General features: G+C 42.3%; 1 protein-coding gene across 3 annotated transcripts in view; it reads right to left on the bottom strand.

Annotated features, from left to right (window-relative positions):
- The window catches only part of shtd (anaphase promoting complex subunit 1), a 148,066-nt gene that overhangs the window by 12,799 nt on the left and 117,456 nt on the right, over nt 1-17,811 (bottom strand). For 2 of the 3 annotated variants that reach the window (XM_070101086.1, XM_070101090.1), the window contains exon 18: nt 1,460-1,780. The exons of the other annotated variant lie outside the window; for it this stretch is intronic. In XM_070101086.1, coding sequence (XP_069957187.1) covers nt 1,460-1,780 — 321 coding nt within the window. The remainder of the gene's footprint in view (nt 1-1,459; nt 1,781-17,811) is intronic. 3 annotated transcript variants of the gene reach the window in all.

The raw sequence follows: 17,811 nt of genomic DNA, 5'->3' as shown, positions 1-17,811 counted from the left end.
TGACCAGAAAATGAGTATTGACCAGTGTTGTATATTCTGAACACTTCTAGCCAAAATCCATCTGAACTTTTGGTGCTGGACTCAATCAATAAATGCACAAGAAATTAAAGATAAGTGTACACTGTAAGCAGAAGCTCTTCAGAGTTACATATTATTTTACTTGTTCATTAGACAGAAAGAAAAGATTAACAATCCTGCCATAGTGTAAATCATTTAGCAGACTTATATTTCACACTCATGAAAGAAGGGTAGTACCTCCCTGGATGACTACTATCTATCAAATACACGTACGTATTAAGAATGCATATTCTACAATTTTCCCTATAATTCATATGGACCTCAGAAAATACAAGTACAGTGGACCCTCGGTTATTGGTCGTTCTGGATATTGGCCAACTCGGTTATCGCCCAGTTTTTGGCCGAAATTTTATTCCAGTTATCGGCCGTTATTTCACTTATCGGCTGTATTGGATGCATCCACCCACCAGCCGCTTGTGTATCAGTGAGTCAGTCTGGCTGTGTCTCTGGGCGAGTGAGGAAACTTCTGCTCGTTCATCCATACATTTCGCTATAATCCATTGTTTTTTGTAGTTATTAATTGAGTGCAACTGCAAAATAAGCAACCATGGGCCCAAAGAAAGTTCCTAGTAAAGTTCCTTTGGTAAAGAAAGTGAAAAACATGATGGAATTTAAGAAAGAAGTTGTTGAAAAGTATGAGACTGGTGTTCGAGTGCTAGAACTTGCTAGAATGAATGGGAAATCCAAATCAACAGTTACATCATCCTAGCAAAGAAAGTAGAAATCAAGGAAGCTAATGTTGCAAAAGGCTTTTTGCATGGAGGCAGGGAGTGTAGCAGAGAAACAGGGAGTGTGGAAGGGAGGCAGGGAGTGTAGCATGGAGGGAGGAAGTGTAGCAGGGAGGCAGGGAGTGTAGCAGGGAAACAGGGAGTGTGGAAGGGATGCAGGGAGGTAGTGTAGCAGGGAGGCAGGGAGTGTAGCAGGGAAACAGGGAGTGTGGAAGGGATGCAGGGAGTGTAGCAGGCAGACAGGGAGTGTAGCAGGCAGGGAGAGAAGTAACCCCAGAGAGGGCTTTGATACCTGAAGTCCTTATGGAGGGGGATTCCCCTTCCAAACAATAATCAGTCCTCCTTCTCTCCTCCTCCTCCCTGTCTTCCATAAGCCAACAAGAGTCTTCAATAAAGGTATGTAATAGTGATTTAAATGTTCATTTATTTATTTTATTTAGTTTTCATTGTTTTGTGTATGTAAAACTATAATTAATCTTTAAAAAATGCATTTTTCGTTAATATTTTTGGGTGTCTGGAATGGATTAATTGTATTTACATTAATTCTTATGGGAAATATTATTTCGGCTTTAGGGCATTTCAGTTTTAGTCCGACCTTCTGGAACGGATTACAGCTAATAACCGAGGGTCCACTGTACAGGAAAGCCACTCACCTGTAGAGCTGCTAACCAGTTGGTGATAGCCTGTGGTTTGCCCACTGATAAGTATTCATAAATGATGGTCACAAGTGCCTGAGTAAATGCTGCTTCTCCATCGTCTAATTTGAGATGTGATGCTGATGTAGATGTAGAAGTGGTGGTGGTAGTGGATGAAGTAGATGAAACTCTGGATGATGAAGAGATGGTTGCAGCAGATGGAACTCTGGATGATGAAGAGATGGATGCAGCAGATGATGCAGGGAAGGGGGATGACCCACCCACTAAGGTGCTCACTAATCTAGCTGAACACCCACTGACTTCTTCCAACACACAACCCTGCAATATACAGTTTTGTTCAACTATCAAGTGATTTTATTAACCTGTGAATTCCTGAGTATGTACACTTAATTTATTCAAAATATACTGTATTCAGCATCTGGATACAGTACCTACAAATTTTTGTGTGTCAAAATTAACAGTCAGATGCAATATTGTATTTATATGTTTGGTAATGGTTACAAGACAAATATGATTTTTGTATTGGTAGTATACAATACCAGTAAGTAGATGAATAAGACAGTTGCAACATATGAGTAACTTTATTACTGAAATGTTTTGCCTGCACAACAAACTTTCTTAGTCAAATACAAAAAGCAGTAGAAATAGATGTGATATTATCAGTCTGTCATCCTTGGTAGGATCTAGTCAGTCCCTCAAGCCTAAAGCACAGGCATGCGGACAGATCGTAAATACAGTGGACCCCCGACATTCGATGGCATCGCCATTTGATAAATCCGACATTCGATGGCATCGCCATTCGATAAATCCGACATTCGATGCATTTTAACCCTTTGACTGTTTCAGGCCCCTCTCTGAAACTGTCATTCTATGTCGCCAAATATTCGAAAAAAAAAAAATTATTTTTTCTTATGAAAATTTTAGGAATATTTTTGTGAGTGTTTTAAGCCTAATAAAAAAATTTTGCCATCAGTACTTACCAAGATATAGAGCCGCAAAATTTGCAGAAAGTGACGTGCGTACGGCAACAGTGGCAACTGCCGCCCACCCGGTATTCTTTTATTTACTCTAATTCAAAAGTTTCTTGCATTTTTCAATATTTTTCTTTTCCAGGTAACTTATGTGGCCTGTGAGACCAATGTAAGGTGCATTCTTCAAATATACACTCATTGTTTACAACACAATAACAGAACAAACTTTATCACTATTAGTTTGTGTATACACTTTGTTTACACAAACAAACAATACAAAACAATGTTTATTACTATTGTTCCATAATATATATACATATGTACAGTCACTAAACACGTTCCTAGAACAGCTGCAGCTTGTGTAACTCTTTGAAACATGGGTATATGCAGAGGGGCACTTCACACTCCTCACACATAAAACGAGTGTCTCTGCGTGTTTGTGGGCGTTTTGTGGTATGCATACATACATAACACCTCTTCTGAGCATTTTTCTTGGCAGTAGTAGGAGGCAGTTGTATGGGGTCGTGATCACCAGGCCTGAAACGAGATGACGTGTGTGGGCGCTGGTCTATTGCAGGAGTTGCTCCTTGGTACTTTGCAATTATTTGTCTGATTACTGACAGGCAAAATTCACCATACAGTGGACCCCCGCATAACGATGGCATCACATAGCGATTATTTCGCATACCGCTTACTTTAATTGCAAAAATTTTGCCTCACATACCGCTTAAAAACCCGCTTACCGATTTTCGTCCGAGACGCGTCCAATGTGCGGCCTGAGCCACGCTCACATGTTCCGCCGGTGGCATTGTTTACCAGCCAGCCTCCGCGGTAACATCCAAGCATACAATCGGAATATTTCGTATTATTACAGTGTTTTCGGTGCTTTTTCTGGAAAATAAGTGACCATGGGCCCCAAGAAAGCTTCTAGTGCCAACCCTACAGCAATAAGGGTGAGAATTACAATAGAGATGAAGAAAAAGATCATTGATAAGTATGAAAGTGGAGTGCATGTCTCCGAGCTGGCCAGGTTGTATAATAAACCCCAATCAACCATCGCTACTATTGGTGGTACAGCTGCTGCTGCTGCTGCACTGTCAGCTGCTGCTGCTGCTGTAGCACCGTTGTTGGTGTGGCTTATTGAGAATACCAAGAAACAATTAACCCCAGAGGATTTGCCACCCAGGATAACCCAAAAAAGTCAATGTCATCGAAGACTGTCTAACTTATTTCCATTGGGGTCCTTAATCTTGTCTCCCAGGATGCAACCCACACAAGTCGACTAACACCCAGGTGAACAGGGAAAAATGCCTGGAACTAGTGCTCATATTGGTGAATTTAAAGCCAGCAAAGGTTGGTTTGAGAGATTTAAGAATCATAGTGGCATACACAGTGTGATAAGGCCTGTTCTGGAAGAAAATGCCAAACAGGACCTACAGTACTCAGGAGGAAAAGGCACTCCCAGGACACAGTGTCTCATCAGTCATTGCTGCATCTTCAATAAAGGTAAGTGTCATTTATTCTTCATTTAGTAGACTAGTACATGCACAATATATACTGTGCATGTACTACTCTACTATTGTGCATGTATCCTTCTCTTTGTGTGTGGGAAAATGTATATTTCATGTGGTAAATTTTTTTTTTTCATACTTTTGGGTGTCTTGCACGGATTAATTTGATTTCCATTATTTCTTATGGGGAAAATTCATTCACATAGCGATTATTTCGCATAACAATTACCCCTCTTGCACGGATTAAAATCGTTAACAGGGGGTCCACTGTATTTTGGTGTTTTGTTGGTCTTCAATTTGTATATGTTATAAGCATTTAGCATAGAGATATCAACAAGATGGAAAAAAAGTTTTATATACCACTTATAACTCTTGTGTACACAGTCTGCAAACCCAATCTGCATGTCACATTTGTCCACTAAGCGCATATTGAGGTTGTAGTCCATGACAGCTGCAGGCTTTAGAATGGGTTCATTGGTCTCTCTGTTCTCCCTGCCACTGGGTACCATTTCGTTTCTGTGAACTGATGTCAACAATGTGACATCATGTTTGTCATGCCACCGAAATGCCATGATGTCATTGGCAGCAAAGGCTTGCACCTCACCTCTGCGAGTGCCAGCGTCGAACCTTGGCATATGTTTACGATTACGACGCACTGTGCCACACACGTCTGTCAAGTTCACTCGCAAGAAATCACTGAGTAAGGGGCTTGTGTACCAGTTATCAGTAAATAACATATGCCCCTTACCAAGATATGGTTCCATCATTGTTCGAACCACATCACCAGAGATACCCAATAACTTCATGGTATCTCTCAAAGTACTACTGCCAGTGTACACAATGATATCCAAAACTAGACCACTTCTGCAATCACAAAGTACAAATAGCTTTATACCAAAGCGCTTCCTCTTGCTTGGTATATATTGCTTGAATGAGAGTCTTCCTTTGAATAAAATCAAGGACTCATCAATAACAAGCTTCCTGAAGGGATAAAAATACATGCAGCACTTTTGTTTCAGGTACATAAACACATTTCTGATCTTATATAACCTGTCGCTTCTGTCAGGCCTGGTTTTGTCTGAAAAGTGTAACATACGTAACAGTATCAGGAAACGATTGACACCTATAATGTCACTAAAACCTGGAGTTGAAATCAGGCGTTCTGTTGCCCAGTATGTGGTGACAGTGTGCTTATACACATGTGGCATAAGCATTATTGTGGCAAAAAACAGGTACATCTCTGCCACAGCTGTCTCCTTCCACTTGTGTAGCCGTGATTTTGGTGAGAGAATTGTATTTGCCATGGTGTAATCACAGTATGTGTTTGTTTCCCTGACAATGATGTCCATCAGGGGTTCATCAAAGAATAACTCAAAGCAGTCCAGTTCACTGGCATTGTTCCCAAGTGGACAAGATGGCTTTATTCCACTTTGTGTTTCATCAAAGTCATGGGGACTGGGAACAAACTCGTCACCATCCTGCCAATCCCAGATGCGGTCTGCTGGTGGGGTCTGGATATTGTACCGTGGTTATGGTTGCGCAGGTTGTGGTGGTGCAGGTTGTGGGAGTGTGGGGTAGGGTGAGGCTGGTTGTTGTGCAGAGTCAGCAGCGTGGGTAGTAGCGTGGCCCGCTGATGGTGCCACATGGGCCGTGCCACCCTCACTATCACCACCACTGCCTGCTCCATCACTAACATCATTCATACCCATTGTTACAATATCGTCATCCTCACTATCAGGTCGTGGTGTAGGGCCACGGGATGTGCTCCCAGAGTTTCTCCTTCCCCTTGGAACAACATATGAAACACTACCAGACCGCATGCTACGTCGTACATACTGCCGCTTCACTGGGGAATACTCACTCTCACTGTCACTAGAACTGCTTTCAATGACCTTGAAATCACTATCACTGCTAACATCTGGGTGTTGTACATGACCAAATAGTTTCCTCTTTCGTCCTGGTACAAGCGAATGTGAACGTGAACAAGCCGGCCCAGCACCAGAGGTGGAAGGTTGTGGGTCATCTGGGTTTTCATCACTAATTACGTTATCCTGGGCACTTTTTCCGGTAACACTCACTTCAAAACCCTGGAATTCACTGTCACTGACATTTTCATCGCTGTTAGAGCTATCACTTCGGAACAAAAGACCTCCAATCTGCCGAGGAGTGAGGAACTTCTTACCGAGAGGCATGGTGAAAATGGACTAACAACATGGCGTTCCCACAATGCACCGCTGGGTCCCAGATTTTTTTCACAGGGTGCACACCGACCACTGAGACCCATTCTCTCTCATGTAGGCCTACCAGGCCTTTCCCGCTTGATTTGAAGCCGCTAGAATTTGTGCGTATAAATACGTCAGAAACATTGGCTTGTAAGACGTATTTATACGTCGGAAACAGTCAAAGGGTTAATGCAAAAATTTCGCCTCGACATTCGATCGAAAACCCGCTATTTGACACGATTCGTACGAGACGTGTCCACGTGTGGCCTGAACTGCCCCGTGTGTGCCAGTGTTTACAAGCCAGCCAGTGTGCGCGCATCTAAGGATACATTCGGTACATTCCATATTATCCATATTATCACTGTTTTTGGTGCTTGTTTCTGCAAAATAAGTCACCATGGGCCCCAAGAAAGCTTCTAGTGCCAACCCTGTGATAAAAAGGGTGAGAATTAGTATGGAAATTAAAAAAGATTTTGAAAGGTTTGGGGCTAACCCTGAGATGCCTATGCCAGTTGTGGAATCCATTGTGCCTACTTCAAAGATTAAGGAAATGTGTGCAAAGTGGGTTGAACTGCAAACCTTTATGGATGAAAATCACCCTAACGCAGCTATTGCAAGCCATGCTGGTGACTATTACAATGACAATGTTGTGGCCCATTTTAGACAAATCTTAAAGGAACGGGAGGTACAGAGCTCTATGGACAGATATGTTGTGCGACAGGACTCCAGTGACTCTCAAGCTGGTCTTAGTGGCATTAAAAGAAAAAGGGAAGTAACCCCGGAAAAAGACTTGATAACTCAAGTCCAAATGGAAGGGGATTCCCCTTCTAAACACTAACACCATCCACACTCTCCCCTCCTCCCATCCCATCAATCATCACCAGATCTTCATTAAAGGTAAGTGTCAATTATTCTATTGTTATTAATCTATTGTTATTGTAATTATTCCATTGCATTAAACTTAATATTTCATGTGGTAAAAATTTTTTTTTCATACTTTTGGGTGTTTTGCAAGGATTAATTTGATTTCCATTATTTCTTATGGGGAAAATTAATTCGACTTTCAATATTTTCGACATTCGATGAGCTCTCAGGAACGGATTAATATCGAACATCGGGGGTCCACTGTACTAGAGTAGAGGCGAGGTAAAGCAGGTGGAGGTGACATCACAGGCAAGTGTGGCCCATGAGTGGAAGCAGATCATGCTGAATAGTGGTTCAGCAAAGGAGATGTAAAAGAATATCCCTGTACCATGATGCCATGGCATTTCTGTGTCAGACAGGTATCATGACATCTTGGTAGAGAGGGATTCTTTTACAATTACTTTGCTGAACCACTATTCAGCATGACCTACTCCCACTCGTAGGCCATGTTCGACAGTGGCGTCACCTCCAGCTGCTTCATCTCACATCTACCCCAGTAAACGCCAACCCAGGGCAACACACAAATAATGTCAAAACTACTACTGCTTTTTGCATTTGACTAAAAAAGCCTGTTGTGCAGGTGAAACATTTCGGCACTAAAGATACCCAGTAAACCACAGTATGGGTGGAGTCTGAACCCATGGCAAGTGAATCATAAAACTTCAGGCCAGTGTGTAAGTAACTTGGTCAGCTGGCTACAATAAGATTCATCCAACTAGAGGTAGGTAGGTAGGGGTGGAGAGAGAGAGAGAGAGAGAGAGAGAGAGAGAGAGAGAGAGAGAGAGAGAGAGAGAGAGAGAGAGAGAGAGAGAGAGAGAGACAGAGAGAGCAGAGAGAGAGAGAGACAGAGAGAGAGACAGAGAGAGAGAGAGAGAACAGAGAGAGAGAGAGAGAGAGAGAGAGAGAGAGAGAGAGAGAGAGATAGGAGAGAGAGATAGAGATATAGAGAGAGATAGAGAGAGAGATAGAGATTGAGAGATAGAGAGAGATAGAGATAGAGATAGAGAGATAGAGATAGAGAGAGAGAGAGAGAGAGAGAGAGAGAGAGAGAGAGAGAGAGAGAGAGAGAGATAGGTTTGCCTGCCCCCCCCACCTCTCATCTGCGACTGCTTGACAGAGTAGAGAACAGAGCAAGACGTCTCATCTCTCGCCTGGACCCATCCTGGATAGACCTGTCATTTCAGCAGAGCCTTCAACACAGGAGGGATGTGGGTGGCCTTACTGTTATGTACAAGGCCAATATTGTCAAAGTACCACACTTGGATCCACTTCGAGGACAGCGTGAAACAAGCTTTTATGCCACAAGACGGGCAGAAAGCAGCAACTTCACTCTGGCTGTACCCTTCTCCAGAAAATCACTCCATCTGAGATCACATATACCCAGGATGACTCGAGTATGGAATACATTCGTACAGCATAATGATGTTAACGAGATAATGTCAGTTGATCAAATGAAAATGCTGGCCCACAGATGGCTCCAACTTCATCCTGTTCCCTACTTGTATGTCTCATAACAATAAAAATGCTTTCAAATGAGCCGATGTAGGTAACAGCTCTTAGCTTGCCAATAAAGTTAGGAATCCTTAACCTGTAAATAGCTTGTCAATAAAGCTAGGGATCCTTAACCTTGACAAACCCTGTGTAAAAAAAGAGAGAGAGAGAGAGAGAGAGGGAGGGAGAGGGAGATAGAGAGAGAGAGGGAGGGAGAGGGAGATAGAGGGAGAGAGAGAGGGAGGGAAAGAAGGAGGGAAAGAAGGAGGGAAAGAAGGAGGGAAAGAAGGAGGGAAAGAGGGAGGGAAAGAGGGAGAAGGAGAGAAAGAGGGAGAAGGAGAGAAAGAGGGAGAGGGAGAGAGAGAGTAACAGCTCTTAGCTTGTCAATAAAGTTAGGAATCCTTAACCTGTAAATAGTTTGTCAATAAAGCTAGGGATCCTTAACCTTGACAAACCCTGTGTAAAAAAAAAAAAAGAGAGAGAGAGAGGGAGGGAGGGAGGGAGGGAGGGAGAGAGGGGGAGGGAGAGAGAGAGGGAGGGAAAGAAGGAGGAAAAGAGGGAGAGAAAGAGGGAGAAGGAGAGAAAGAGGGAGGAGAGAAAGAGGGAGAAGGAGAGAAAGAGGGAGAAGGAAAGAGGGAGAGGAAGAGAGAGAGTAACAGCTCTTAGCTTGTCAATAAAGTTAGGAATCCTTAACCTGTAAATAGCTTGTCAGTAAAAATAGGGATCCTTAACCTTGTCAAACCCTGTGTAAAGAGAGAGAGAGAGAGAGAGAGAGAGAGAGAGAGAGAGAGAGAGAGAGAGAGAGAGATGCAAAAAAGAAGAAGCACTTTCATCATCATTCACTCCATCACTGTCTTGCCAGAGGTGCACCTAAACTACAGTTAAAAAACTGCAACATATCAACACCCGTCCTTCAGATAGCAGGTACTGTACTTCCCACCTCCAGGACTCAAGTCCAGCTTGCCAGTTTCTCTGAATCCCTTCATAAATGTTACTTTGCTCACACGCCTACAGTACATCAAGTCATAAAATCCATTTGTCTCCGCTCGTTCCTAAGTAACATGCTTACCCACACTTGCTGAAGTCCAAGTCCCTCGCTCACAAAAACCTTTATCCCCTTCCACCAGTCTTTCCTAGACCGACCCCTACCCTGCCTTCCTTCCACTTCAGATTTATACGTTCTCCAAGTCATTCTATTTTGTTCCATCCTCTCTAAATGTCCGAACCACCTCAACAACCCCTCCTCAGCCCTCTGGATAGTAATTTTTGAAACCCAGCCCCTCCTAATAAACGAACTACAGATTCTCTGCTCAGACCTCTGCAACACACTTATCCTCAAAGATTTGTTAAATTATACCATGAATTAAAGATCCTAGATTTCACCTTACGAAACAGACAAAGCAAATGCGATAATAATTATGGACAAGGTAGATTATGGTGAAAAAATGAACATGTTATTAGAAGACGGGGGAACTTACGTGCCTCTTACAGCCAAGACAACAATGAATGTGTTCACAACAAAGTTAAAAGAATTCTTGGCTTCATATCCAGTAAAAATAATGTAAGTTCTAAGGTTATACTTGAACATGTTTTTGGTTAGGTCTCATTTAGAGTATAATGCTTAGTTATCCATATAATATATAGAACATACATAAATGCGATGGAAAATATACAGATTATGATGAAGTTGGTTATGTATCAAAAACCTTTCCTATGAAAATAGAGTGAAGGCACTGAATTTGTACTCCCTGGGAAGGCGTAGAATTTGGGGAGATATTATTGAGGTGTATCACTGGAAAACCGAATAAATTAGGGGGAATATAAACAGTATGTTTAAAATAACAAACAAGACAGGACTCACACACTATGGATCCAGGGATCAATCCTGGCATTGGAGAAACGTTCCTTACACCTGCTGCCCGTTCCCCTAGCAGTAAGTAGGTACCTAGGTGTTAGCCGTCTGTTGTGGGTCACAGCTTGGGGGACAAGATTAACCTAAGTGGCCTAAAATGCTCTGCATAACCAGAAACTTTCTATATAGCATGGCAATGATGTCGGTTTTTGTATAATACTGTAGTAGTATCATGTACAATTGTAGAAATATTATTAAGAGGGGCAAATTTAGATTTCTAAAGGATATGCGGAGATAATGGTTTGGTAACAGAGTTGTAGACGATGGAACAAATTCACAGGTAGCGTCGAGACAAGAGCTTCAGGTAGCTTTAAATATAGGTTAAATGGGTACATGAGTGGGTGAGTTGTACTTGCCTAGCATGGGCCAATAGGCCTACTACAGTATTCCTTCATTCTTATGTTCTTGTGACCTGAGTTTGGGAATCTGTGTGAGGACCTGAGGCATAAGGATCTAAGTTTATTTAGGTACAGGTACACGTAAATACAGTTATACAAATTATCATACATAAGTAACATATGAGTAAATTACCTAGTATAACCCAAAAAAGTCAGACGAAGTGACTTATTTCCATTGGGGTTCTAGGGAGTGATAACCTCGGGTATGAGGACCTGCCACCTGGGGATAAGGACCTGATGTGAAGAGAGCGGGTGTCCTTGTGAAGGTCCTGAGGTGGAGTGGAACAGCAGGTTGTGGGAGGCGGCCTTGTTGAGGTGAGCCGCTGGGTGGAGGCACCAACCTGTAGTGACTTGACTGCATCCCCATGCCCTTCAGCCTTCCCCTTAACCCCCCCCCCCGCACCCATATTACTATCACTAGCCCATTCTCGCACAACAAATTACGAACGTTGCATTTTTTTTTTACTCGTGGCTCGGTCGATGGAGCACTCAGCTCTCACACTGAGTGTCCATGGTTTGATCCCCGGCACGGGTGAAAACGTTGGGTATGTTTCCTTACACTTGCTGTCCATGTCCACCTAGTAGTAAGTAGGTACCTGGGCGTTAGTCGACTGTTGTGGGTCGTATCCTGGGGGACAAGATTAACAATAAGTGACCTCGATGATGCACTGACGTTACTGGGTTATCCTGGGTGGCTAACCCTCACCCAGGTTTAAAAATCCCAACAAAATCTTATCTTATCAATAATTATAGATTTATGTAACCTAAACTAAATTCAACTATAAATAATAAAAATAGGATACAAAAACTCTAGGAGTTAAGAAACCAAAGTTGAGTACCAGGTAAAAAAAAAATGAAAATAGATTGCATCAGCAGCCCGCACTGTCATACCCCCCTCCTCCTCCTCCTGCAAAAAAAAAGCCCATCTTGTGTTCACACTTAACCTCCGCTCTCAAAACATCAGCCTTGTTATCAAGGTAATGTAGCAAGAATGCTCTTCACATTTACATAAGACTGTAAGCCGAGAAGACGCTTATACCGGATCCACATCCTCCTATGGCGCACTAGCACACAGGTTTGAGTGCAGTTTCCCGGGCAGGTTGAGTGGGTATGCTGCACTTAGTGCAGAAATTGACGGGTGGGTGGCGATTTTCGTGCGATAGCAGCGGCACAGGACCACAACCTGGCGCCAGGGAGGCCACTTTCTCAACCCACCACCTGAACTCTGCACATTCTATATTTTTTTTTATAAAACTGGCTTTTAAACCCACTTTGACTTAACCCTTTTACACTTCCCACTTACAAGCCACTTCGTCCTTTAGAGTTCCATGATACCTTTGAGTTTAGCAATTTCTTGTGATAATAATAATAATAATAATAATAATAATAATAATAATAATAATGTCTTAATATTTTTTGTTTTTTATTTCCCCTTATCTCCATGGGGAAGTGGAAAAGAATTCTTCCTCCGTAAGCTATGCGTGTCGTAAGAGGCGACTAAAATGCTGAAAGGGGCTACTAACCCCCTCTCCTGTATAAATTACTAAATTTAAAAAAGAAAAACTTTCGTTTTTCCTTTTAAGTCACTCTGCCTCGGTGGGATACAGCCGGTTCGTTAAAAACAATAATAAAAATAATTAGGTGCATTTCTGTGACTGTCAATCGGAGAAAGGTACATCCCATACTGTGATGAATGGTTTGAAAAACCGACAAGTTGAAGATTGAGACACTTATGCAGCATATGGGAATCTTTATTCAGGAAACGTTTCGCCACACAGTGGCTTCATCAGTCCAAAACAAAGAGGAAGGCGTAAGGAGAGGAGGAGAATGAGGTAATCAGTCCCTCAACCTGGAGTCGATGTGTTCAGTCCATCAATCTTGTAGAATGTACAGCATAGGGCCGTAGACGTGGCTTATATACTGTAGTGAGGTGACGTGAAGCAGGTGGAGGCGGGGTCATAGTGGTACCATCCACTAGTCGAAGTAGGTCTTCGTCCAAAGGTTGAACAAGTGTTGAAGAATTCTTTGTAACAAGATCCCATGATGCTGCAGTCTGACAGTTGTGATGAATGGTTTGAAAAACCGACAAGTTGAAGATTGAGACACTTATGCAGCATATGGGAATCTTTATTCAGGAAACGTTTCGCCACACAGTGGCTTCATCAGATGAAGCCACTGTGTGGCGAAACGTTTCCTGAATAAAGATTCCCATATGCTGCATAAGTGTCTCAATCTTCAACTTGTCGGTTTTTCAAACCATTCATCACAACTGTCAGACACTGCAGCATCATGGGATCTTGTTACAAAGAATTCTTCAACACTTGTTCAACCTTTGGACGAAGACCTACTTCGACTAGTGGATGGTACCACTATGACCCCGCCTCCACCTGCTTCACGTCACCTCACTACAGTATATAAGCCACGTCTACGGCCCTATGCTGTACATTCTACAAGATTGATGGACTGAACACATCGACTCCAGGTTGAGGGACTGATTACCTCATTCTCCTCCTCTCCTTACGCCTTCCTCTTTGTATTGGACTGATGAAGCCACTGTGTGGCGAAACGTTTCCTGAATAAAGATTCCCATATGCTGCATAAGTGTCTCAATCTTCAACCACATCCCATACTGCATAACCCTAGCCCCCTGTACTTTAATGCACGTGATTCGAATAGTGCATGATCACCTCTGCTGGCACTACTATGATCACAACTGGCACTACTATGATCACAACTGGCACTACCATCATCCTCCACTACTGGCACGACCGTGATTCCCCACTACTGGCACTACCGTGATTACTTGTGCGCTATCATGATCACTTATGGCACTACTATAAATATCACTACTACCGGCACTGCTATAATTATCACCATTACTAGAACTACTATAAATCACCACCCCCTAGCACTATAATTATCACTGTTATTGGCACTACTACTATTACCACTCCTACTATAATTATCACTACTATAATCTCTTGGCCGCAGGGGCGTTGACCCCTGAAACCCTCTCCAGGTATAATGAATCTCATACCATACGTCATTTGTTGGGTTGAATTATTATAATCACAAAAAAGCGCTAAACCACAAGGGCTACACAGCGCTGCAGGGCGGGAAGGAAGCGAGGGCATCAGGTGACAAAAGGGAGATGGATGAGTAACAGGTTACGGAGAACAGCGGGGCAGTGGATGGTGAAAGGGTAGAGGGCAGCAAGAGATTGAGGTAGAAAGGGCTGAGGGGAGTGCAAAAGGTATCATCAAAGTTTGTGGAGTAAATCAGTCGTTGTCAAGAAGTCAATGAGAGAGTCAGGATTAAAGGAGGGTCCATCAGCAAGAGGGGAAGGTAAAGAGAGTAGTAGTAGAGCGGAGACGACGTTGGAGGTAAATTCTGCGTGCTCGTTGATAGAGAGGGCAGTCAAATAGAATGTGGCTAATCGATACTGGAACTTGACACTTCTCACAGAGAGGAACAGGGTGCCTCTTCATGAGATACCCATGAGTAAGACGAGTGTGGCCAATGCGAAGGCGGGAGAGAGTAGTCTCCCAACCTCGGCACTGATGACAAGAAGACTGCCAGTAACCTATGCTCGGTTTAATAGAATGAAGTTTGTTACAGAGTAGAGTTGACCAACGTTGTTGCCAACGGGTGTGAAGGTGGGTAGCTATTACAGCAAAATAGTCCGGAAATGGAACACCTCTATATGAAATTGGTAGGTCATGTACTGCTGACCGCGCAGCAGTGTCTGCCTGTTCATTGCCCTGTACGTCAACATGACCAGGGATCCAACAAAAAACAATATCTTTATGTTTGGTAGAGATACGGCGTAGCCAAAGTTGGATACGGAGAGCTAGGGGGTGAGGTGTATCAAATTTCCGTATAGCCTGTAGAGCACTATGGGAGTCTGAGACAACCACAAATGATGACACAGGCATAGATGTGAAACGAATAAGTGCTGCAAGAATGGCATACAATTCAGCAGTAAAAATGCTAGCCGAAGATAGTAAATGCCCTCGCACTATGCTGTCCGGAAACACTGCTGCGAATCCGACGCCCTCAGAAGACTTAGAGCCATCTGTGTACACTGCGATGGCATGAGAATGAGAGTGGAAGTGGTCAAGAAAAAGAGAGCGGGAAGCCACCGTAGGCAATTGGGCTTTCGAGCAAGGGAGTGAGAAAGAACAGACCCGAACAGCTGCAACTTCCCAGCAGGGTAGGGAAAAGTGAGATGCTACATGAACATATAATGGTGGTAACTGAAGGGAAGACAAAAGCGAATGTAGGCGGAGAGAGAAGGGACGGAGTAAACAGGGGCGGCGAACAAATAAAGAATGTCTACTAATATCGGTGACCATTCTATAAATGGAAGGATTGCGGAGATCGTGAGAGCGCACACAGTAGCGAAGGCAATGGGCATCACGGCGATCAGACAAGGATGGAACATTCGCTTCTGCATAGAGGCTCTCAACAGGGGAAGAGCGAAAAGCACCAAGGCATAAACGTAATCCTTGGTGATGGATAGGGTTAAGGGTAAAGAGAGCAGCTGGAGAGGCCGCTGAATGTGTTGGTTTGAAGCCGATCAGAATCAGCATTATTTACTTAAGGGAAATCCCAATAACAAAGTGAAGCATGCGTTCAGGAAAGAACATCAATAAAAATTTGCAGCCAATCAGAAGGGTCATTCCCAAGTTACAATAGCACGGAGTCCAACGATTCCAAGATTTTATTCTTAACTAATTTAGTATACAGACATGTAAGATGCATCGGCCATTGAATACTGAAGGCGCTCAAGAGATGAAGACTCAAATTTAATTAACATAAATAAAAAAAAAATCACACTATTTTTACACTTTCCGGTTTTGTCGAATTAGGAGGCACTGTTCGTGAATGTCTGAAGTTTCGCTGCAGAGGGTTCTGGGAGGTTATCGGAGCCATTTTAGTATGTGAGGATGGGTTCTACAACATTGGTCACTGGGAGCCAACACGTATCAGTTGTTCCAAGAATTTTTTCCCTAGTTACTTTACACCAGCGTTGAAAATTTGAAGACGATCGGATGAAGTATTCTCGTGTTACGAATGAAATAAAAGCGGAAATTTTGGAGGAAGGAAAAATACTTTTTTTTTTTTTTTAGTAACCGCTTTAAGGTCTTCCTCTCATGCGATTAGCCGGCTGAAAACTTATCAAAACTTCACATGCGTTTAATCGGGTATTGTTCTTTTGCACGTTTTTTTTCACCCTAAAACTCTTGATTATGTTTTTCCCCAGGAGGCTTTAGCAAGTGTATCTATGTGGTGTTTCTGTTGACATGGGGAAATGATATATCAAGAGCTTATCATATTTGCACAATTTTTATACTTTTAAAACTAACGTAATTAACTATGGTATGTTGAGGGTATATTACAAAATTCGCTAATTTTTTTTTTTATTTGAGGAGTATTGAAAGTTATCAGCTGATGTGATGTAAACAGTACACTTACACCAGCCTAGATGACGTCTGGGGTCGTATGAATTAGTAATTCAGTGTTCCTGGAGAGTACAAGTTATGAGTGCCCGAGTTCCAAGGAGAATATTGTTGAAAACTTTCTGCCTAGAACTTGTCCGATTTGCCTACATGATAAGATACAGATTTTGAAGTTTCAAGTTAAATGTCAGGTTAGGAAAATATTTATAGATCATCAATTATTTGCCCAGGATCTTTTCAGCTTTAAGTAGAGTACCATATTTAATTTTACTGTTATAGTCGAAATTTGATTTAAAATAAACTTTATAAGTGAACGTAGTTCTCTTTATTTTCATTGTCTATCTGATCATACCTATTTATCTGAAGTGATAGATTGGATTCATGATGATAATAATAATAATAATAACAATATTAATAATAATAATAACAATAACAACAATAACCATCACCTGCACTCCATCAATACAAGTGTGAAATGGAAGTTTGTTGAGCGATTTGCGCTATGCCAAGATTATTGATCCTTTCTTTTTGTCTTACAAATATGTAAGTATATTTTACAAATTTCAGTTACATTCAGTATAGACTTATTTTCACTCTTCCTAGCGTTTCATAATACAGAAGTTGTTATTTCTATGTTTCTTTTTCCAATCTGAGAAACACGGGTTGACAACGGGCCGTGAGGGCGATGATCCCGGAACCATTTGCAAAACTATACATCCCTCATCACAAGATTGTAGTCGTTAGTGAATGCGCCATAAATCTGCAGAATTTTACCCGAGATAACTCCGAGGTACATCACACAAATCCTTTAGTTCCGGTATATTTAAGTTTAATATGGTTACCTCTCACTTCTAGTCACCACAGGGGTTATTTATATAGTTGCAAACATATACATTTACTTTATTCTTGTGTTAGGGCATGTGATCTTAAAGATCCTTGGGCACTCGATAAACCCTAAACCTAACAAACTGGTCAAATACATAAAACAATTTAAACTGACAACATTGTTACCATAGTAAAAACAACTGCTAAACTGGTATGGGTCATACAGTGCTGACTAAGCATTTCTAAAGGCAAGTAGGTTCCAGTTTTAATGGTTAAAATCATAATTTTTAAAGCGGTACACCGGTAAGCCAGCTCAAGGCCTCGCTCAGAGGACCAAAAGCTCCAAATGCGGGCCATCATACGACAAAGATCCATGCCAGGTAACACTTGTCCTGTTTCCTGCCTAACCTAACCTAATCTCATAGTTTCTGAGCCTTGCAGATCCAGATGCTGCCACGTTCAGTATTATTCCAGTTTATATACTGTAATGTGGCAGTTCCAAAGACAATACTGCAATTGTAATGTGTAACTGGCCGAGTCTACCAAGTGAATATTGTTGCAGCACAAATCTAGCAGGCCCACAGTGGGCTGGCAGAACCGTAGAGTCAAAGGAAGAATAACTACAAGCAGATA

Source organism: Cherax quadricarinatus, chromosome 5 (genome assembly GCF_038502225.1).
Source record: "Cherax quadricarinatus isolate ZL_2023a chromosome 5, ASM3850222v1, whole genome shotgun sequence".
NCBI classification, from domain to species: domain Eukaryota; kingdom Metazoa; phylum Arthropoda; class Malacostraca; order Decapoda; family Parastacidae; genus Cherax; species Cherax quadricarinatus.
This window is presented reverse-complemented; position numbering and strand designations above follow the sequence as displayed.